Source organism: Sphaerodactylus townsendi, linkage group LG07 (assembly GCF_021028975.2).
Source record: "Sphaerodactylus townsendi isolate TG3544 linkage group LG07, MPM_Stown_v2.3, whole genome shotgun sequence".
Taxonomy (NCBI): Eukaryota; Metazoa; Chordata; class Lepidosauria; order Squamata; family Sphaerodactylidae; genus Sphaerodactylus; species Sphaerodactylus townsendi.
Window position 1 is genome coordinate 95,787,123 of NC_059431.1, and position 23,664 is coordinate 95,810,786.

Below are 23,664 nucleotides of genomic sequence, written 5' to 3' on the forward strand. Positions count from 1 at the left end.
AACAATTGGGTTAAAAGTCAGGCTGACTTGCACTGCGGATGAGCCAGCCTTCAGACAAACCCAGAGCAGTCTCATCTGAAGAAAAGTTTCTCAGATTCTTGCCTCAGAGCGTCTGTTCTGGTTTAGCTTACTCCTTTCAATTCAGGTCTTCTTTTAGCAAGCATATTGAAGAGGTTAAGAGTAGTGGACTCTAATCTGGAGAACCAAGTTTGGTTTCCCAATCCTCTACATGAGCGGCAGGCTCTTATCTGGTAAACCGGATTAGTTTCCACGCTCCTACACATGAAGTTTGCTGGGCGACTTTAGGCTAGTCACAGTTCTGTCAGAACTCTCTCAGCCCCATCTGCCTCACTTTTGTGGGGAGAGGAAGGGAAGGAGTTTGTAAGCGACTTTAATACTCCTTTCAGTAGAGAAAAGTGGTGTATAAAAGCCAACTCTTCTTCTGTTATGCCATAGTCTAAATTTCAGACTTGTTTTGCCCACTAGCAAAAATACCCATCACGATAGTGTGAATGTACAAACTGAAAGGGGTCCTGGGACATTTTAAAGGCTAATAGATTTATTAAAATCTTTAGAGGGTCAGAGCATGCTTTGTAGAGGCATCTGTGGAACTTGCATGCATGTCTGGAAGGTTGAGTATTGTGAGAACAGTTGAGGGTTGCGATGCAGCTTTGTCTAGAGCAGGGGTCTGCAACCTGTGGCTCTCCAGATGTTCATGGACTACAATTCCCCTGGCAGGGGCTGATGGGAATTGTAGTCCATGAACATCTGGAGAGCCACAGGTTGCAGACACCTGGTCTAGAGAGACAGTCAGATAGATGAACCACCTTGAAAGGGTACCCATACATTTTCAAGAAACCGTTGCAGTTCGTACCAAGGCCGGCTCATCTGCTAGGCAAAGCTAGAAGATTACCCAGGGCATCAGAACTTGGTAATGCCAAAAAATTGAGCATCAAAAGCAGGGAGAGAGCTGAACCAGAGTTCCTACTATGCCTGTCTACCATGCTGACACAGAAGTAAATCCCATATGTTCAGTGGGATTTACTCCCTGGTAAATATGCTTAGGATTGCCACTCTTGGAATGAACTGACTGATGCTTCTTTATGTGTGCATATGTCTGTTCTACAGGAGAGGGTACTGAAGTTTACCTGCGGTGCCCTCAGACTAGCCTTGGTTTCCATGTGAGTGACTCATGGGGGCAAAATGAAATGCCGATACCGTGCAATGTGATTGTGGCCTGTGTGGGTGAAGCAGCAGCGGGGAAAAGAATGTATGCCCTTAAAAAGGGGAGAGGAAACCTGGAAATACAGTGTGTTTCTAAAACTCTGAACTTTAAACAGGTGGCTTAGCTTGGGAAGGCCAGAGATACAGAGTATAGCATTAGCCACTGGATTTAGTTTCCTAAGAGCCCTTTCCTGATCAACTTTTGATGGTGGTGGTGGTGGTGGTTATTACTACTTTAATTAATAGCCTCACTGAGGCTCAAGGCAAGTTACAAAATTTGAAAGAACGTTTGTATCAGAGAGCAGTAAGCAGTATAGTTGGAAAAACAATGCAAATGTTCTAATCTAAGCTATGATGTAGCATCATAAAGCAAGGATGTTTACAAAGGTAGAAGAGGAGTTTGGATTTATACCCCACTTTTTTCAACTGAAAGGAGCTCCAGAGCTGCTTACAAACTCTTTCCTTCCTTTCCCCACAGCAAACACCCTGTGAGGTAGGTGGGACTGAGAGAGTTCTGAAAGAACTGGGACTTGCCCAAGGTCACCCAGCAGGTTTCAGGAGGAGGAGCAGGGAAAATAAACCTGGAAAATAAACATTAGAATCCTCTGCTTTTAACCACTACACCCAGCTAACATTGCATCAAGGAAGTGGGGAGGGCACATACAATAAACATGGGTGACAGTATTATCCCTTATAGGTTATGTTTTGAGCTATTGCATTATGCTACTGTTTTAATTTCTTGTAAAAAATGCTATCCCAGACATTTCTAAAATCTATTGCATGCATTCCTGAGCCTGAATGAGGTCAGCTGCCCTGGAGTGTTTCAAGTTCCCTCCTCCATAATTTTGTTCTAAATTGCAATGTTTACTCTTGATGGTGGCCATCACTTAGTGAAGCACTTTTTTCCAGAAATCTTGGCTCCTGCAGTTTGCCAAGATCTGCTTTAAAAGGGTGTCATGCTCTACCCAGCACACTCTGGGGAGCCAGAAGAATGCAGAACAAGGTTTCTAGGGGCCAGAGAATAAAGCTGTGGTGCTCTGCTCTTTCTGCTGCTTGATAGAAGCAGAATAAATTATGTGAATTAGATGCTTGGTCCCTCCTGTAACTCACAACTGTAGTCCCGTTATTCTCACATCACTAGTGAACTGGCTGGCTGCCATGTGGACAATGGAATCGGCATATAGTGGGGCCACCCGCAGACAAGGGAGGGGTTTCCTACATATTCAGGGGATATCCTAGTTATGCAGCAAATTTAAGGGAAGGAGACTATTCTCTTGGCCTGATGAGGTGTCAATATGCTTGAAAAAGAGACAATGTCGAGAGCATCTCTGTGTTGGCTAAAGAAATGTGGGGAGGGTACTTGCCTACTCAAATCCTTAAATTCTGATAAGAATCCTGGAAAAGGAGATTCTGGGAGGTGAGATACCACGGGTATCAAACTTGCGGCCCTCCAGATGTTATGGACTACAGTTCCCATCATCCCCTGCCAGCATCATGCTGGCAGGGGATGATGGGAACTGTAGTCCATAACATCTGGAGGGCCGCAAGTTTGACACCTATTATTACACTAAAATAACCAAACTGAGATTGTCATAGTTTGGTTGCGTAATGAGAAGACCAGAGTCACTGGAAAAGACAATAACACTAAGAAAGGTTGAAGGCAGCTTGAAAAGAGGAAGACCCAACATGAGACAGATTGACTCTTGTTTGCAAGACCTGAGCGAGGCCGTTGCGATTGGATGTTTTGGAGGACATCGATTCACAGGGTCGCCATGGGTCAGAAGCAACTTGACAGCACTCGGCACACACAGAACTTGCAACACAGCTCTGCGATACATGGACCTTTTTTTTTTTTTTTGCTGTAAGATTATTTTGAGTGTGCAAAGTGTATTACCTCAGGCTACGTTGTTCATTAATCAGCTGCAAGTAGTTTACATTCCAGACTGCCAGTGTGCTCAAGAAGGAACTTTACTGGGCTCTTTAGTGTGTTGTGTTAACTGAAGGATGGTTTAAAAGCTATTAGAGAAGGCAGTATTTGTATTTGACTTAGTTTTAGCTCTAATGATATAAGGACCTGTATAGCATAAGAAAGAATAACCACCGCTTCAGTGTGATGCTAATGGTAAACATAAGAGTTGGGATCTTCAAAAGGCCCTTTCTGAAGAGCTACGACAAATTTAGAAATTTGAGAATCTCAGCTGGTGGGTTGTAGCAGTTAGCAACAGAGTAGGATGTGGGAAGGTTGGGTTCGAATTTCCGTTAAAGCATGGGCCTCACAACCTACCACATAGGGGTGTTGTGAGGATAACACGGAGAAAAGAGAATCGTGCCTTCTGCCCTGAATTCCTTTGAGAAAGGGTGGGATAAAAATGCTTGTACATTTTTATAACATGTTTCTGAACCAAGCAGTTTCTAGGCATGTTGTCAGAAGATAGGTATGTGACCGTGACTGGTGAGGAGAAGAGAACTTTTGCCATCGGCGTTAGACTTTCCCAAAGCGCTTTGCAGATTAAAAAAAAAACTTTTTGCATTCATACCAACTCCCTGCAGTAAATCAGGCTGTTTGAAGTATAGAAATGTGAACAGTTTTCTGTGGCTGTGATGGAACCTCCTGCAGCCAGGCGGTCGAGGAGTGGGATGGAATGCTGAGGCTGCTGTTTCCCCACATGCCCCTTGCGCATGGTCTGTGGTTGCTCACATTGGTATTTCATGATGGCCTTACATGCTGACCTCCCCCTTCTTGCTGGGATTTTGGCAGAGAATTCAGGATTAGGAGAAGCGAAATCTGATCCAGCCAGTCTTTAAGCAGGAAGGAATGGCTTATCTGTGTCTAATCTCAATGCCAGGCATATGGGCACGGGCTAAACCCCCACTCTGCCCTTCCAAACAGGCATTGTTTATAACCAGGGTTGTGGCTACAGAACAAGAGCCAGCGTGATGTAGTGGTTAAAAGTGGCAGACTCTTATCTGAAGAACCGGGTATGTTTCTCCATTCCTCCACATGAGCAGCAGACTCTAATCTGGTGAAGTGGGTTTGTTTTCCTTCTTCCTCCTCCACATGAAGCCTGCTAGGTGACCTTGGGCTTGTCACAGTTCTCTCAGAACTCCCTTGGTTCCACCTACCTCACAAGGTGTCTGTTGTGGGGAGGGGAAGGGAAGGAGCTTGTAAGCTACTTTTGAGACTTCTTTCAGTAGAGAAACGCAGAGTATCAAAACCAACCCTTTTCCTTGTACCCATTATTGTGATGTGCTTCTTCTCCACATAGTGCCCATTTGGGATATCAATATGATGTAGTGGTTAGAATGTGGGACTAGAAACTGAGAGACCCAGGTTCAATTCCCACTCTGCTACAGAAGCATGAAAGGGCCAGTCACATACCACTGTCACTGCTGTCTCCATCTCCAAAGAAAGGGGTTGTTTGGGTGTGTGTTAGCTTGGAACAGCTGACCATTTGTCCCTCAGATGTGTCATTTTGACAGCTGGACGTGGCCCTGTGCCAACCCAGAGTGTTTAGACACTCCCTGGACTGCTGAATTAAGACTGCACACCCATGCAGGCATACTTGGGCACATGTCCCATCTTGCTGACCAAAGTCTTTCCACAGAAATATGTGGATCGGAAGAATAACTACTTTCCTCTATGTTACAAAGGCAAAGCAGTTTCCTCAGAATTCATTGGTGCTTACTGCTGTGTAAGCAGGGGAATGCTATATGGAAAGATTTGGAGCTGAATATGAAGCAAAATAAATATTTGAAAGGTGATTCAAAAACTCCCCGTTCCTTTTACTGTCATGGTTTTTAAAGGCAACTACCCTGGAAGATTGAACTCTCAACCAGGGAACAAATAAAGCCTGGTATAAGGCGGCCTTGGAGTAGTGATTGTGGTTCAAGTCTGCATGGCCCTGAAGGTTACTTAGGGGGTTTGTTTCTTGAACAGAGTGTTTATCCAAGGCTTTTTAGAAAGAAAATTGGGAACTCCACAGAGGATATGTGACCAACTTGGGAACATAGATTGTGCTGTTTGTGACACATGTGCCTTTCCTTGGTATACAGAAAAAAAATATTTATACACCACTTTATTTATACACCACTTAGAGCCCTTAGGGGATAGGGCGGTTTATAAATGCAATAATAAATAAATAAATAAATTTCTCAACCAAAAGGAGTCTCAAAGCAGCTTACAAACTCCTTCTCTTAACTTTCAAACAATAGCCATCCTGTGAGATAGGGTTCTGAGAGAACTGTGACTGGCTCAAGTCACCCAGCAGGCTTCATGTGTAGGAGTGGGGAAACAAACCTGGATTACCAGATTAGAATCTGCTGCTCATGTGGAGGAGTGGGGAAACAAACCCGGATCTCCAGATTAGAGTCCACCACTCTTGGCCACTACATCACTCCTCCACCTCCAATTGATCACATTCCACAAGGCTTATTAGCCTACATAGAGAAGGAAAACAAATTAATTGGAACAGAGAAAATCTCAGAACAAAAGTTGTGGTAATGTAAAAGTAATGCAATAGAGCGGGTAAGTTCTAGAGAGCCCCAAAACACATTGTCAGGTCAGAGGTGGGGAAAGGTCTCATTTTGGAAAATCCAATCTGATGGTGAATAATTATATATTTTTGTACAATATTAGCACAGATTTATTTTTGATGCATTTATATGGTATTTATTGTATTATATTATGAAACAGATTACAAATGCTATATATTTTTCCTATTTCTGTTGTTTATTTTTTATTCCATGCTAGATGTCTGGAAATAGTGAACCCAATAAGGGGCAAGCATGAACAGTGGGTAGGGCACCACGAAATGGGAAACCTGCCTTTGATGTTACATGGACTTGAGTTGGATGTGTTTTGACAGTGGAGTCTGGCCCATGTTTTTGATGTCACATGCAATAGTTTAATTTGTACATGGGGTGTGGATTCTTGCACATGCTATTGTAGTTTGCCTGTGGTTCTATTTTACTATGTTACACAAGACTGATTAAATAAGCACACTATTAGATTGATGTATATTTTCGTTTGTAGCTGAAGGGTAGTAGGTTGGGGGGGGGGTGTATTTGTTTATTTTTCCACTACACCTATTTGTTTTTACTTCATTTGAATTCTGGGGACTGCCAAGATTTGTCAGTGATTTTGTTACTGTAACTGAGCTTAATAAATGGCATTTACTGTTATGGATAAAGAGAAAGTCTCTGATGAAGGCATTTGACAATACTAATGCCAAGGTGGTGGAAAGTGCTGTCAGGTTGCACCTGATTCACAGTGACCCCTAATGGGGTTTCCAAGGCAGGAGTCAAACCGGTTGTTTGCTCTTACCTGCCATTGTGTGGTAACCCCAGACTGCCTTCACAGTCTCTCAGGGCTGACCCAACTTAGCCTCCGAAATCTGATGAAATCAGACCAGGATGTGCTATCCAGGTCAGGGCAAGAGACGTACAGAAGTGGTTTGCCATTGCCTGCCACTTCTGGCCCTTAGACTTCCACGGTGGTCGGGTGATGACTGGTCATCAGAGGGGAACCAGGGGTAAATGGCACCCGGAGACAAATTGTCTCCAGGACGCCCGCCAGGCTCTGCCCCCTGGCTCCGCCCCCTGATGCCCCCAGGTTCCACCCCCCACTGCCCTCAACCCCGTCCATGTCACCATGGACATGGGCAAGGTCTAGGGTGCCTACTTCCCCCCAGACTCCCCTGCTTGCTGGGCTCACAGCCAGCAGCCTGCAGTCTCTTCTGACCTCCCCTCCGGCCCCGGCCTCGGAGACCTTCTTTTATAAGCACTGAGGCCGGGAGTGGGGCTTGAAGAGAAGGAAGGGGTGAGACTTCCTGCTCATCAAGCCCCGGCCTCAGTGCTTATAAAAAATGATCTCCGAGGCCGGGACTGCAGTCTCTTTTGGCCTGCCCTGAAGGGAGGTCAGAAGAGACTGCAGGCTGCTGGCTGGGAGGCCTTCGGGGAGGGGGGAGTCCATGGTGGCGTTGAGGGTGCTTGGAGGCAGCAGGAAGTCCTGCTGTCTTGTCGTTTTTGCGTGCCTCGGACGGGGTCAAGGCACGCAAAAACGACGAGACAGCAGGACTTCCCGGTCACGTGGGGGGGCGATTTTGCACCCCCCACGTGACCAGAAGAGTGGCGCCCGGGTACCCCTTGTCCCTAGGCAGATATGCCACTGCTGGTCATCTTCAGGTGGCAGAGATTAGTCCACCTGGAGAAAATGGCTGCTTTGGAAGGTAGACTGTATGGCATTGAAGTCTCTCCCCTTCCCAAATCCCACCCTCCTCAGGCTCCACCCTCAAAATCTCCAGGTATTTTCAGGACTGGATCTAGGGAGGGGGAGGGGGCAGGTGCCCTGGGTGGTGGGCAGAGAGGGGGCCAGGGGGTTCCATTGCCTGAAAGGAATGGCTTATTCTGCAGTGCAATTAGGCAGCCGCTAGGAGGTGGGGGGAGGGGGCTGGTTCTGCAGCATGCGCCCCATCCCACAATTAGGCTGCTTCTAGGAGGTGGAGAGGAAAGGAGAGGCTGACCCTGGGCCTCAGAGGGGAGTCACAGCCCTAGATAAGGCAGAAGCTGTGGCTGTTGATCAGGTGAAACTGTGGCGAGTGAAGGAGAGGAAAAGGCACCTGAGAAGTTCAAAGATGTCACAAGCTATATGCAACGGGAGACACAGGCCCCCAAGTAACCTTCCTTGGCCTCACTAATCTCCCTTCTGCTGGCCAAGGCACCCTCCACTCTTCCATCTGCAGGACTTTCCCATTTCTGTCCCATCCCTTCAACGACTGCACGTTGGTAGTGGCCATTGTACACTTTGGGCTCTATCACTTCAGGGGGTGGGGAGAAAACACAGGGGGAGAAGGCTTCCGGGATCTGGTGACCATTAAAGATTTAGAATGCCCGATGCCCTTCTCTCTCCGCCCTAGAGCAGCCTGGAGTCCAAGAGGATGGAGGGGAAGAGGATGGGTCCTTTTACCCCACCCCCACACATTGCTTTAAAACAGGGAACTGTGTTATGCCTTGGTTTGCCAAAGTATGAATAGACCTTTCCCCTAATTTGATAGGCTTGGCCTTCCTCAAAGAGCCTGATTTTACACCTTGGGAAAGGTGGAGTGAGGGGGCAAGAGGCCTGAGAGCCAGCATGGTGTAGTGGTTAAGAGCAGGTGCACTCTAATCTGGAGAACCAGGTTTGATTCCATGCTCTGCCACTTGAGCTATGGCGGCTTATCTGGTAAACCAGATTAGTTTGTGCACTCCAACACACGCCAGCTGGGTGACCTTGGGCTAGTCACAGTTCTGAGCTCTCTCAGCCCTACCCACCTCACCGGGTGTTTGTTGGGGGTGGGGGAAGGGAAAGGAGATTGTAAGCCCCTTTGAGTCTCCTTACAGGAGAGAAAGGGAGGGGGGTATAAATCCAAACTCCTCCTCCTCCTCCTCCTCCTGCATTATGAGCCATCAAGTCACCTCTGACTTAAGAATCTATGACCTCCCAAACATCCTCTCTAATCGGCAGCCTTGCTCAAGTCATGCAAACTGAGAGCCACGGGGGCTCCCTTCATTGAGTCAATCCATGTCATGGCGGGTCTTCCTCTTTTCCTGCCATCTTCAACATTTCCCAGCATTCCGTGTATTTCCCAGTGACTAAAGTACAGAAGCTTCACTTTAGTCATTGTAGCTTCCAGCAGCATAATTACCAGATAAAGCTTTTCTTGGGCTGTACTTTATCAGGCTGAGAAGGAGCGTGACGTGGGTTTGTTGTTTCCCAACTCAAAATTATAGGGGCTGTATTTTTAAAAAAAAGTCCGGGAAAATGCTAAGTTGAAAAACTTTCTCCTTGGGTTGGGTTTTGACGTTTGCAGGGGGGCTGAGGGAATATTGAAACTTGACAGGTAGGTAAAATAACGTAAAGGTGTCATTATTCATTTAACAGTTAATAGAAATGAACATGATTTATTGTATCGTTTTAAAAAGTTGTTGATTATATTACAAACATGCGTATAGATAGAAAATATGTATATATTATATATGGGGAGGATCATTTTGGATTTTCCCCACCTCCCAAAAAAGCTGTAGAGCCTGCCCTGGGTATTTCCCAAGGCAAAGTTGGCAACCCGAGCCCCTGCTACTTCCAAAGTGCTGATGAGATCGGGCTAACCTGCAGCATTCAATTTCCAGAGGACTAGTGCAGAGAAAAACATCAAATTTTGCAATGCGCACTTGGGGAGGGGGGGCGAGGGAAGGCAATGTGGTGCTTGCAAGCTTTTCTTGAAAGAAGTGCGCAGTGACTGCGCCTGAAGGCCGAGGAAATGCGGAGCGAGCGTCAGCCCTGGGACCGCCACCGTCACCGTGAACGCACCAACCCGTCTGCGCGCACCGTCCTCCCCTCCGAGTCCCCTTCGCGCCTCGCATTCAGGCAAACCAAGGCGCGCTGGCGGCGTTGAGAACTGTGCAGATAGACACGTGTGTGCGTCGTGGGAAGGGGCGGCAGCAAAGAAAGCGAGGAAGGAGTCGAGGCTCAGGCCGGTTAGGGGCCACGTAACCTCGCTGTTGTTCTCCTTCCTGGCAGTCCAGATCCTCCCCCCTCCCCCCACCGCCCAGTCGCCCTCCTTGCGAGGGAAGCGTCCAGGGCGGCTGATCTCGCCCAGGGAGGCTTCGGGGGCGCCGTTTTGGCACCTGCCGCGCGTCCTCGGATCCCCCCTGGACGTGCGGCGCACACCTCTCCGCCGCCCGCCCGGGCAGACGCCGCAGCCTCCCCGCCCGCCCCCCCCGCCGGCCGAGGCGCCTCCCCTCTCTCTGCAGCGCCGCGGAGCCATCGGGAGGGAGGCAGGCAGGGAGGGAGGGAGGGGCGGCCGGCCCCTCGCCACCCGGAGCCCGCCCCTGCTCCGCCGGCCGGGCTGCAGCCCCCGGGCGCGATTGGCTCGGCGGCGCGCCGCCTCAGCCCACCCACCCTCGGCCGCTTCCCCCGGCCGGCCGCGGCGGCGGCGGCGGCGCCAGCCATGAACCCGCTATTCGGCCCCAACCTCTTCCTCCTGCCGCAGGAGCAGGCGGGCCTGGGCGCGGCCGAGCAGCCTCCGCAGCCGCCCTTCCTCTTCCCCGGCGACTCGTGGGACGGGGATCCTCTGGCCCCGCTGGGCTCCCTGGGCGTCGGCGTCGGCGGGGGCCCCTTCGCGGCGGCGCCCCCCCCGCCCGCCATGGCGCTGCGCAACGACCTGGGCTCCAACATCAACGTGCTGAAGACCCTCAACCTGCGCTTCCGCTGCTTCCTGGCCAAGGTGCACGAGCTGGAGCGCCGCAACCGGCAGCTGGAGAAGCAGCTCCAGCAGGCCCTGGACGAGGGGGCGGCCCGGCGGTGCGGCGCCCCCCGGCGCGACCAGGCCGTGCAGACCGGCTTCGTCAGCCCCATCCGGCCGCTCGGGCTCTCCCTGGGCACGGCGGGGCTGGGCGCGCCGTCGAGGGGGCTGAGCTCGCCCGGGGGCCACCCGCCGGGGGCCCCGCTGACGCCCACCTCGGCCTCCGCCGCCTCCTTGCCCGGCGGCTCCTTCTCGGCCTCGCCGCGCTTCTTGCCCGGCACCATCTGGTCCTTCTCGCAGGCGCGCCGCCTGGGGCCCGGCCCGGAGACCACCCTGGTGCAAGGGCCCGGCGTCTCCTGGGTCCACCCCGACGGCGTGGGCGTCCAGATCGACACCATCACGCCCGAGATCCGCGCCCTCTACAACGTCCTGGCCAAGGTGAAGAGGGAGCGGGACGAGTATAAGCGCAGGTGAGGAGGCCCCACCTGACCGGACGCGGACGCGGGGAGGGATGATGCCAGCCATAAACTCAGCTGGTTTCTCAGGTCGGGGCTCCACGCCCCCATCCCGTCCCGTCCCCCCCACAATGGCGCACTGACTGCTGGTGTGTTTTGAGTCTCTCAAGAATTAACTTGCTCTTCCTCAGTGCCCTGGATCCATATCTCCTCCCTCCCCCAAGCCAGCTTTTTCAGAGGTAGCTCATTACTGTCCTCTGTGGGTTGACCTTTTGGAGAAAGAGGGGGAAATGGGCTCTTGGTGTAGCTGCTGATGTGGCACCTTAATGCCCACAAAGAGTTAACCGCCTATGGTACGCCTGTGTCGTCTTGTTCTGGCATCAGGTCCAGCCTGGTCTGGTGCAAGATGCTGTCCTCTTTCAGAGTGGAAGACTCTGGAAGTGATTCAGACATGCATCTAAAACACTCATCTGCTCTCTCCCAGACGTGGAATTAGATCACTCTCTTTTCCCCCCTCCATCATCCCCTTGGAGTTCTGGTTGTGCTTTCCAGACTGCTCCTTAAATCTATAAATCTCCAGATACTGTGCAAGGCAAAGTCATCCTCCTCTTTATGCAAACTGGGGAGGAGGGAATGGAGGAATAAAATTGCATATTAGCAAAATGCCCTCCAGCGGGACCAGTAGCCTGGCCAAGAACTGATCCCACACGCCTATTTGCTGCCTCCCCATTTAAGGTGCCAGCCTAAAACTACTTGACTGTTCCAGATAGCACCGGACTGCCTTTGCCATGTTCTTGCCTGGGGCCGCAGCAAATGAGTTTTGTGGCAGGTGCTGATTGAGCTTGGGAAGGTGCTGAGATGCCAGAGTGGCATCTGTTTTGCCTTATATTTATCACAAGCTGTGGTGAGGGATTCTTTATATGGCCCTTCCAACGGCTTTGCTTTTCTGCATTGGCAAAAGCCGGGGCCCTGCCCAGTCTAAATTTAGACAGTTGCGGGGAGACAGGAGAGTCACAAGCCAAACAGGAAGAAAAGGAGGGAGAAAGAGAAACAAATAAAGATGGGCAAAAGCAGTTAGACCTAGAATCATAGAGTTGGAAGAGACCCCAAGGGCCATCAAGTGCAACCATCTGCAATGCAGGAAGACACAATCAAAGCACTCATGACAGATGGCCATCGTGTCTCTGTTTAAAAACCTCCAAAGAAAGAGAATCCACCACACTCCGAGGTAGTGCACTCCACTGTCAAACAGCCCTTACTGTCAGGAAGTTTTTCCTGATGTTTAGGTGGAATCTCTTCTCCTTCACCTTGAACCTATTACTCCTGGTACAAGTCTCTGGAGCCACAGAAAACAAGCTTGCTCCCTCACCAACACGACACCCCTTCAGATATCTAAACATGGCTATCATGTCACCTCTTAACCTTCTTTTCACCAAACTAAACATACCCAGCTCCTTAAGTTTCTCCTTGTAGGGCGTGGATTCCAGACCTTTCACCATTTTGGTAGCCCTCCTCTGGACCTGTTCCAGCTTGTCAGTACCCTGACCTGGACAACCCAGGCTAGCCTGATCTCGGAAGCCAAACAGATTCAACCTTAGTTGATATCTGGATGGGAGACCACCAAGGATGTCTAGGGTCACTGTGCGGAGGCAGGCAAGAGAAAATCACCTCTGCTCTTGCTTCATAAGCCCCACAGGGTGACCCTAAGTCAGTTGTAGCTTGAGGTACTTTCCAACACAAACACAATTATGTGTATTGTTTCTGCCTGAGAACAAAGGCACAGGGGTCAGCCTATGCGATGTATGAAGCCCCAAGTCTGTGTTCCCTTATGTGTTCTTCATCATCACGAAGAAAAAGAAGAAGAGTTTGGATTTATATCCCACCTTTCTCTCCTGAAAGAAGACTCAAGGGCAGCTCACAAACTCCTTTCCCTTCCTCTCCTCACAACAGACACCTTGTGAGGTAGGTGGGGCTCTGAAGGAACTGCGACTAGCCCAAGGTCACCCAACAGGAATGTAGGAGTGGGGGAAACAAATCTAGTTCACCAGATAAGAGCCTGCTGCTCATGTGGAGGAGTGGGGAATCAAACCCATTTTTTCCAGATTAGAGTCCCCTTGCTCATAACCACTACACCACACTGGCTCAGAAACAAGGCATGTCAACATTGCAAAAATAGTCGCTTAGCTCTTTCCTCTAAAATCCTCCTCCGTGCTGCTTTTTTGCTAGAGCAAGGAGGGGAGATACAGGTATGTGTGTCATCAGTCCTCCTACACCTCTGTGTAGTTTGGGAGGGCAATTTTGAGTAGGAAAAAATGGCTAGAAAGAGTCAGGCAAATTCTTCATGGGAGAGAACGGATTGGGGAAGAACATTGAAATGGGGTAGGAAGATCGATTGGTAGGAAGATCGGTTGTGATTGTGAAATTCCAGGCTGGTGAAACATAACAGGGCCATCGATGCATCTTGCAGAATGTGGGGGGAGGGACCTTGGTTCGAATGGGTGCTCTCTTCTGAATTCTGCCGGGACTGGTCCTGTGCCAATTGCTATTTTCCACCTTATAATAATAGCACATTTGAACCTTGGCAAAGGGCTCTAACAACAGGGGTCTGCTGGCAGGGGCTGATGGGATTTGTAGTTCATGAACATCTGGAGACACTTGGGTTTGCAAACTCCCTGACCGTTCAGACAGAGGGGATTTGAGAAGAAGCTGATGCGGAGTCACAGAGATCCATAAAGCGAACAGAATCCTGTAGAGTGGAGCATCTTTTGATGGAGCCAGCAGAGGACAGCTCCTGACTTGAAGGCTGAAGAGGCCTTTACAAGCAAAGATCTGAGCATCAACATCGTCACTTTGTGTGACAGGCAAGGAATATACCTGAGGGAGTGCAGGGGTTGTGTGTAATGCTCACCTGTGTTATCGTACCTGTTCCCACTTGCTTTGCCTGTGTTTGGAAGGTACAGTAAGTAGATATACAAAACTGCCTACAGATCCATTGCTGATGGGTTACAGGGAACCATGATGATCTGATGCAGAGCCAAAAAGCACTTCCATAAAAACAATCCAAGGAACATAAAACTGGAAAGTTTTGGAGGACTGCTTTGGTTTGTTTGGGTTGCTCTTGTTTGGGTTTCTCTTCAATTGTAGTTCCTTTCCTACCACAGCTGATGCCACTCTGAAAATGAAGTCTAGTAATTCCACAGAAATTATACACAGCAACAAGTGTATATATGTGAAAAAATGGAAGATTGTGTGCGTTCTCCCACTACATGCAAACAGGAAACTTGACATCAGGCATATAATTCTGGCAGACTTTTCTTGGAAGTGAATGGTGTATGTGTGTGTGAGAGAGAGTAACCTGGACCTAGGAAATTTGCAGTAAGGGAAAACCAAACCATAAAACACCAAAGCAAATTGTGAGATCTTAGTTTAAGAAGAAAGAGTGCTAAGGAGAAAGCATGCTGGAAATCTATAAAATGGTTCATGGTATGAAGAAAAGTTTCTTATGATGCTCTATTTCTGGGTAAGTCAACAGAATTAAGGTTGGTGGAGTGAATTCAAGAACAGACAAAGAAAGCAGTTCTTTAAGTGACAACTAATTAATAATAGAATTTGCTATCACTTTAGGTGGCTTTAGAAGGAAGGTGTTCCACGTTCTTACAGGTTATGGCTTCCCAGAAGCACGTAGCTGTCCATTGCTGAAAACCAGATGCTGGGCTAGGTGAGGCTGATCCACCAGGGCTCTTGTATTAGTGGAAGCAGCATAAACTGCAAACATCAGGAAAACAGATGCAAATGTTCTTAATTGACATAGATGCAAGTGGTCTTGCTTCTGAGTGCAGAACTTAAAACAAACAAAAAGGTGCCAAGGATGTACAGCTCTGAACAAGAACCACTCCTCCACACAGACATGCATACAAATACCCCAGCAGATTACAAACCTAGAAACTGGAAGTTCCAAGCATGATCCCATTGATCCATGTTTGTAGAATCAGAGTTCTGAATCTGATCATGCTTCATCGATTGGCGTTAATATTTAATCTTCCCGTCTGTTAGAATAGCAGCCTGTTTCCCATTGCTGAGAAAGACAATAAAGCTCTTCTCCCTCTCTCCTCACCCCGCTTTTCTCAGAGAAGATAAGTGAAGGATAGATTGGATGACCATTCCTGGCATAGCAAAATAAACCCAAGTGCTTTTTTGGGGCTCAGCCAAGCCCCGCCCACTGAGATGCCTTGACTTCATCTGAAGAGCTTTGCCAGTGGCCACATTTGGTGGGCTTAGGCTGCATAAACTGCCATTACCTTTTTTGGGAGGGGGTTGGGGGGGAAGGTGACATGTAGTTTAAATACAGCCCCCCTCACATACAATTGCATGCCTGTAGGTCCCAGGCTTTGAGAAGAACACCAACATAGGGGTGAAGTGGGAAGATCTGCATCATTTGCAAAATTCCAGGCAGTTTAAACTTACCAGGGTGATGGATGCATTTTGGAGAATTGGGATGGAGTCTTGGTCCAGATGGATGCACTCTTCTAAATGCTGTTGGGGCAGGTTCTGTCCCTATTGCTATTTTCCATGCTAATGGGGTATACTGTGATGCAGATTTGAACCCTTGAAAAGGGGTCTTAAAAAGGATGCACTTCAGAGCACTTCAAGAGGCTAATTTGGTTTTGTGATCATAAGCAAAAGGTCTGTAGAATGGAGCATCTTTTGATGGGAGAAACAAACCGACAGGGAACAGCTGCTGACGGGAAGGAATCTCTAGTTAGCAGGTTATGTGGAAAAAAACCTCTTTCCCGGACTCTGGAGAGCTGCTGCATATCAGAGGAGACTGGACTGACCTTAATCCATTGGTGTGGCCTAACTTGAGGAAAATTTTGGCTTTGTGTGTATCCATGAGAAAGGACTTTGAGGAGGAAACCCAGCAGATGTGGAGGAAGAAGAAGAGTTTGACTTTATACCCCCCATTCTCTCCTGTAAGGGGACTCAAATGGGCTTACAAACTCCTTTCCCTTCCTCTCCGCACAACAGACACCTTCTGAGGTTGGTGGGGCTGAGAGAGTTCTGAAAAAACTGTGACTAGCCCAAGGTCACCCATCAGGAATGTAGGAGTGGGGAGACAAATCTGGTTCACCAGATAAGGCTCCATCACTCAAATGGAGGAGTGGGGAATCAAACCCGGTTCTCCAGGTTAGAGTCCACCCGCTCTTAACTGCTACACCACTCTGGCTGTTACCATGCTGGAGGGTACTTATCTTTTTTCCCTGTTCTGAAAAGCCACTCCAAATGTGTTTACCCTTCCAAGCATGTATAACCATGGTGGAGGGATGACTGGAAAGAGATGGGCTGGGAATGGATCAAGTCCCCCACCCCAGTGCATTTTAATCCCACCCATATTCCTTCACAGCAGCACACAAGCATCTCCTTCCCCCGTTTTATCCTCACAACAACCCTGTGAAGTAGGTTAGTCTGAGAGAAGGTGGATGGTTCAAGGTCACTCTGTGATCTTTGGGGAAGAAGAAGGACATGAACCTCCCAAATTCCAGACTTCTGTTCGAATCCCTGCCCCATGATGTTTTTGTTGCTTCTTGGCTTTCCACATTCTCCCATCATTTGATGCTGTGCTTTTAACTTGTATTTAGCTCTTCTTCTCAGTGGGACTTTTGACACACATTGCTCCAAGTAGGGCAATTCAAGATTTTTTGGTACACGAGGAAGGGAATCAACATGTCGCCTGCAAATGAACATCTAGTGAGAAGATGTTTTGCACAACAGAACCTACAAGGCATATCCTTTTTTTTTTTGGCGAGGGGGGGGTATTTTTACTCTAGCCTTTGTGCAAATGGAGAATTACCCACTACATGAAGTGAAACTACCCAGTTTGGCTTTTCTGACTTTAAACCTTGTGCAGACTTATCTCTAGAATAGTTAATACAATTACTGCAAATGAATTTCTGTGAATCTTGCTTAGTGTCAGAGACAAGCAAAACTGCTGCACTTTGTGATTTCAGTGGAGGCACATCATTTTTTTTCTTGCTGACAGGAATTAGGTGTAACCTGACACCAGTGGTGCCATTTTAATATCTGCCTGCCCATCAGTATTAAGCTTGTGAGAAAAGGCATTGATGTAATGGATTACAAAAAATCTTTCCCCCCTCCTTTCCCAATTTGTTTTATAACATTCAGCCTGATGAAAAGTTCGGGTGAACACTTCTCACACATTTTTGAATTGTGTTGATCACTTCTAATAAAGGTATTACATGTGTTGTGGCTTCCTCCCATGCTGTTAATTACAGCCTGACATCTGGAAATTTAGCGGGTATAGCTTTTGCTTGTACAGAGAAAAAGAAACACATAAATTGTCAGCTGCTTTGTTTCTCTGTGCAAGTCTCTTCTTAAAATCACATGGGTTAATAAACATACTGAAAACTCTGAGGTAAACAGGGTGTGTGGACATTCTAGACACATGTTCCTCAACTTTTCTATGTGAATCCAACTTGTAACCTGTGAAAGGACATAGCTGAAGGACTTTATTTAGCACCTCTCTTGGCTGTTTCCTCATCACAATTTCAGGGAAAGAATAGTTACCCAGTCAGAAAGAAATTTGCCTCTCTAGCTGAATTACTGTCTTTCTCCTTTACTTGTTTTCGTTTCTTTCTTCTCATGAATCCCTCAGCTATGCTGTTCTGAAAGAAAATGGAGTCCACATGCCCAATGAGTAATGTGAAGTTTGAAAAATTCCAGAGAGTTTTCCAGTTTTCAAAACTGAAAGCTTGGCAAAGTGGAGGAAGCAGAGAGAAGGAAATGCTGCCGATTTCTTCAGTGCCACAAGTCTGAGGGCTGGAATAGATTTGAACAAGACAACAGCTCCACCTCCTCATGCTTTCTGGTTTGCTGGAAAAAAATAGGATTGGAACATCTTTTGGAAAATTATCCTGTGCCCTAAATACAGCAGGATTTGATTTAGCATGTTGATCCTGACTTACATCTAAGTTAACATATTTTAAAAGTAACCCAATTCTAATTTCTTATCCCCATAGCAACAAATACTTGAATGGAAGTATCTGATGAGGGGAAAATAAATCATGCATAGTCAAAATGTTATATTGAAACAAATTCAAAGCTTTATGTGGGAATTATTTTTTATTGATATAATAATTCTATGGACTTAACTATAGCATGTTTTTCCCTTACATTGTTTAAGGGGAAAAACCTCAAATGCACAAAGTACAGTTAATGCACCAAGTTAAGTTAGCACACCCAAATAACTGTGCTCATGTAGAGGCATGCAATGGCAAACCACCTCTGAACATCTCTTGCCCTGGAAGGCCTATGGGGTCACCATAACTGAGCTGTGACTTAGTGGTGCATACAAAAAAAACCTGTGTAAGGTTGTCCATTAATCTAAAATCTTGTCCATGGAAGTCAGTGGGACACTTCACTAGCTGCATTGCTTGTTACTTCTCTGTAAGATTGGTGTTAGCGATCACCTGTCCCTCAGGTGATATGTGAGAGGAGGCACATATATAAATTTTTTAGCTTTGAATCAAAACTAATCAGGTGCCTTTGTAACTTGATCTTTAAAAAAATGGATTATGATAACTTTGTGATTTTTACCACCACTCCCATTTGCAAATCAATAAAACCTGCACTCACTCTCTCATATAATTCCTAAGGATAGTCATCTGAAAAAAAAACTTAATTACCATCTTGAAACCGCATAGTGTGCCTAATACTGTATTAGCCATGGCACACTTTCATTGTTTGTTTTATGAAACGATCAAGCTTTAGAAACGGAAAACTTTCAGAGGAAAAACAAAGCACTGGAAAATCTGCTGCCTCACACCTCTGCCTTAAACTGTGCCAAATCTGGGAAAATTGTCTGTGACAAAAGTTTTATCTTTTTCAGTTTTGAAAGCTTGGCCTTATGGGTACTTAATACCTAGTACTTCAAAAACAGTGAGGGGATACTGGATGTGAATTGACATTGCTTTAAAACCAACGGGGGAACATTATGGCTTCAGTCTGTAAACCCTGAGAACTATAATTTGAAGGTGCAGAGAGTTCTTTTGGAGATAACTGTACCTCCTCAAGAAGTACAGTTGCCATCATTCCCTGGAGACCTAGAACCCAGAAGCCAACTTAAACCTATAAAGTAGACATACTTTTTCCTTTAGTGTGTGTCCCCTCTTAGAGGAGCTGGGTGCAAACATGTTAAAATACCAAATAGCTTCCCTGAGGCATCCGCTTGATAACAGAATGGGGTCCAGCAAAGAAATTCTTGCATCCTGTTCCTCACTAACATCTGGGAAGTGCATTCGTCTATATTTTGTGTGTGTGCTCATGTGCATGCATGCTAATACTCTGAATAACTGTTGTGCTAGGAAACATCAGCAGATATGTATACATTTATGAGACCACTGTTGTAGCTGACCTTAAAAACTACTCCTCTAAAATGGAGGGAATTGGTAGAATCGTTCAGGAAGGTGCTTAAACAAAGGGAAAGGCACTGTGAACTGTACTGCTATGTGTAGCACATGCTATTTGCTTCTCTGTGTATTATCCTATTGTATGATTTCTGCAATGTTTAACATGTCACATTAATACTTACACTTTGCTCCAACTTTGCTTCAGGTTTTTGCCATCCTAATCCCATTACAATGTTTGTGTTTATTACATTTCTAAACTTCTCATCTTCTACAGGCTCAGAGTAGTTTGCAACCTTTAACACAGTGGTTCCTAACCTTTTTTCACTCACCTACTCCTTGGCAAATCATTTCCCTAAAATTGTACCCCCATATTAGCAAACCCTATATTTGATCTTTTTCACGTACCTCCCAATGCTCTGGTGTACCCCAGGTTGGGAACCACTGGTTTAATATGATAAAACAATAAAACAGCAATTGCTTATGGGTTGTCCCCTCTGGTAGATTACTTTGATTGATCCACTTTGGGTTTCTGTGAGAAAGGTGGGCTAAAAATAAAGTAAATAAAACCTGTGAATCATTCATGAAACCTGTAGGGTGAAGATTGATACTGTCCTTTGCACCCTGGTGTTCAGACAAGACCCCCCCAGATGAGACTCAGTCAGCTTTTCTGGCTTCATAGTTTTCCTTGTCATTCAGAGGGTGGCCCCTTGACCCTTCCCCCTCCCATAATGGTGATCCCATCTGGTCACTCAAATGGGGCCTGGGGGAGTGCTACGGGGTGGGGTGGGGGAACATTGCCTCCCAGTAGGGTCTGCATTCTTGAAGCCCTGATGGTTCACTGCAGCTGAGAATGATGACTGGAGAGTTACCATTCTCCTGAGGCAGAGCCAGCTTCTTGGATTCTTCGGGGGTTTGTTTTGCTGTATCCTCGGATGCCTTGTGTGTGTGTGGGGGGGGGGGGGGGTTGGCAGTCCTGGAGCCTGTAGATGAAGCTGCTTCCTTGGTTGTGGCCAAGGCGTGAGCTTGGGGAGGCAGCAAGGGTCATGCGAGGAAACTGTGCCTGCTGGATTCTGTTTGGTTGTCTGGCCTGTGAGGGAGGGGAAAGCCTGTTGTGGTGAGGCTTTTAGCAGGGAATGGTGCATTGCAGATGAGTTTGAGAAGCCGGGTCAAGAGAAGAAAGGAGGCCAAGCAAAGAGAAGGAGAAGGAGTCTAATTCTTGCAGTCTGCAGCTGTTCAGCTCCCTTGTTAGTGTTTTCAGCAGCTGGCGAGGCAAGAAAGTGAAGGCTGAATTTGAAGGAGAGGGCTGTTGGGCTGGAGGGGAGAGGATTGAGTAAGGGGCAAGACTCCAACCCTATTTCTGTCTGTGGAAAAGCCAGTTCCTGATATTCTGTTCCATGAAGATCAAGAAAAGGAAGGAAGGATGGAACTGTGCTGTAATCTCTCTGAGGTAACCCTGGTCAGATCGTAAATGTTGGGACTCCCCCAGGATTCCGCCGGCATTTCTGAGTCCTCCCATTCATTTTCTTCTGTTTATGTGCATTGAGTCGGGGGCTCTGCTGTCTTCTCTCTTGCACTCTCCTTCTCCTGTCATAATGATGTGCAGTTTTGCGCATATTGATGGTTGGGGCGTTGTGTGCATAATATGTTTAAGCCACTCCTAAGCATTCTCTCAGTCTGGTATTAGCTGAGCTGTTCTGAGAAAGGAAAAGACTGGAGAGCCAGTAGGGTGGGGCAATTAAAGTGTCCAATCTGGGAGACCTGAGTTCAAATCCCCACTCTCCCTTGGAAGCTTACTGTGTGACCTTGGGACAGTCACACACATTCAACCTAACCCACCCACGGTGTTATTGTAAGGGTAAAATGGTGGTGAGGTAAACAATGTAAGCTACTTTGAATCCCTTTGGGGAGAAAGGGATATAAATGAAGTAAATAAATAAGACTTGGGCTGTTTGTATGCATGCTACCACCCTACTCAGACAAATGGGAAAGCATTCCTCTGTTTGGTTCTGGTGGGTTGTGTGGCCGTGGCCTGGTGGATCTTGTTCCTAACGTTTCGCCTGCATCTGGGGCTGGCATCTTCAGAGGTGTATCACAGAGGGAAGTCTGTTACACACTGTGTCCTCTGTTTCTTCTGTTTGTGAGAGGCTCCATAGGATGGAGGAAGTCTTCCAAACTGGTTTGATAGAGTAGAAGGATACAAACTGGGTTGTGTCACCATGTCAGGGCTGCAGGGAGGGCCAGAGCTGAGAAAGGGGCAAGACTGTTTCCCCACCCTGGGCACTGTGATTTCTAGGGGCAGGATTAGTCCTGAAGTTCTCACCCTGGCTCTCTGCTGTTTAAGTGCATGGCTGTTGCTCATTCCCAAGGAGGAAAGAAGAGGGTCATACTTAGAAATGGCATTACCACAGGAGCATCCCCTCATCCCTTCTATGAAGGAGTGAGTATGGCCACCATTAATGGATAGGAAGAAGAATTGGTTTTTATAGCCCGCTTTTAGCTCCTGAAGGAGTCTCAAAGCATCTTACAAAGTGTTTCCCTTCCTCTCCCCACAACAGACACCTTGGGCGGTAGGTGGGGCTAAGAGATTTCTGAGAGAATTGTGACTAGCCCAAGGTCACCCAGCAGGCTTTGTGTGCAGGAGCTGGGGAAACAAACCTGCTTCACCAGATTAGAGTCTACCACTCTTTACCACTATACCACACTGGCCCATCTTCGCTTCCTGAGGGAATCGTCCCTATTTTCTCCTCACAGTCTGCAGTGGAGGTTCCGTTTGGGGAAACAGGGCAAGTTTGGGAAACCATAATTGGTTCTGTCTGGGGCACTGGGATGGGAGAGTGGAAGATGGGATTTGCCAAAGGGAATGAAATTTCCCTTCTCTTTCCCTACTCAGCTGGCTAAACTCAACAAGGTTTGGTGCCAGGCAACTTCTGGATTTAATTGTTGAAAAATGTTGATTCAGAGTTTAATAAAGTTTTTATGTTACTCAGGAGGCTCTTGTTGCACAGCTTCTCAAGTATTTAATAACAGACTTGCCATTTTAGGTAATCTTGCCTGATAACTCTTGGTGTAGGATTCATGCCAAGCTGCCTTTGGATGCAAAATAAGTAGTTAGTTGTGCATATGTTCATGTGCACGTATGAACATATAGCATTCATTTTCTTTCTGCAACATGACTGAATGTTTGTTTTTCTGAGTATGTAAATGATTCTGTTTCCTGGGAAAACAGATGCCCAGAATTTTTGAATAGCAAGGGCTTCATAGGACCTAGTAGGGCTTTCCATAAAGATGGAAGCAAGGCCATAAAGCTTTCTGATTTATAAACTGAGCAAGCTGTAACGTTTAGGTGGTTAGAGGATTTCGAATAGAAGCAACATCACTATAGGAGACTCAGTTATAGGTGGAGCCAGAGATCAGATCCTGCTACCTTTAGTGACTTCTGGTCCCTCTGTTCTAATATTAGGGTTGCCCCCTCTGGGTTGGGGGGAGGGGTGCCTGGAGATTCTGGGGGTGAAGCCAGGGGATGGCAGAGTTTGGGGAAGGAAGTGACCTCAGCAGGGTAAAATGCCACAGAATCCACCCTTCAAAACAGTCATTTTCATCAGGGGAACTGGTCTTGGTTATCTGGAGATCAGTTGTTATAGCTGGAAATCCCGTTGGCAACCTTACCTAGTATTAAGTCAATAATGGTAGTCCACAGTCTTTTAATGTAATATTTATAATGCATGATACAGAACAGTACATTTGATCGTGCATTATAAATATGACTGTGGACTACCATTAAGTAATTAATTAAGATATGTTTTGATAGTTGGCCATAGAGCCAGCTTTAAAAGTTCATAACAAACATTTTTTTGAGCATAATTATAATAAATTGAGATTTCGTTTTAAAAATTGAGATTTCATTTTAAAAAGTTTTAAAAGCAGGAAGTTTGGTACAAAAAAAATCACTGATTTTTTTCCTATTCCCCCCATAGGAGGCAATGTTAGACTTATTTTGAAGGAAAAAATTTGAGCTTTCAGTTTGCCTCCCTGTGCAGCTTTCTTGTTTGAATCATTCTTTCTTGCTTGAATTCTGCCTGGTTTTCTGCTCTTTCTCCCCCAAGAAGCAATGAGTAACAGCCAGTTTGTTCGTCTCCTGCAGGGTTGGCCCTTTGGCATTGAGACTGTTTGGCATGGGCTTTGCTAGAGGAAAAAAGTATCCACTTATTTTAGCCAAGGCAAAATGGTAGTTCAGCTGTGCAGGATAAAAAGGGAACTGTTATAAAGTGGTATTTATTGTGTGTG

General features: G+C 46.9%; 1 protein-coding gene across 7 annotated transcripts in view; it reads left to right on the plus strand.

Annotated features, from left to right (window-relative positions):
• The first annotated feature begins 10,008 nt into the window (after window positions 1-10,008).
• IFFO1 (intermediate filament family orphan 1) overlaps window positions 10,009-23,664 on the plus strand; it is a 31,389-nt gene continuing 17,733 nt past the window's right edge. For 2 of the 7 annotated variants that reach the window (XM_048503693.1, XM_048503695.1), the window contains exon 1: window positions 10,012-10,972. In XM_048503693.1, coding sequence (XP_048359650.1) covers window positions 10,209-10,972 — 764 coding nt within the window. In that variant the 5' untranslated portion in view covers window positions 10,012-10,208. Of the gene's footprint in view, window positions 10,973-23,664 lie in introns of all 7 variants that reach the window. The other 5 variants (XM_048503694.1, XM_048503696.1, XM_048503699.1 and 2 more) reach the window with 4 other exon arrangements.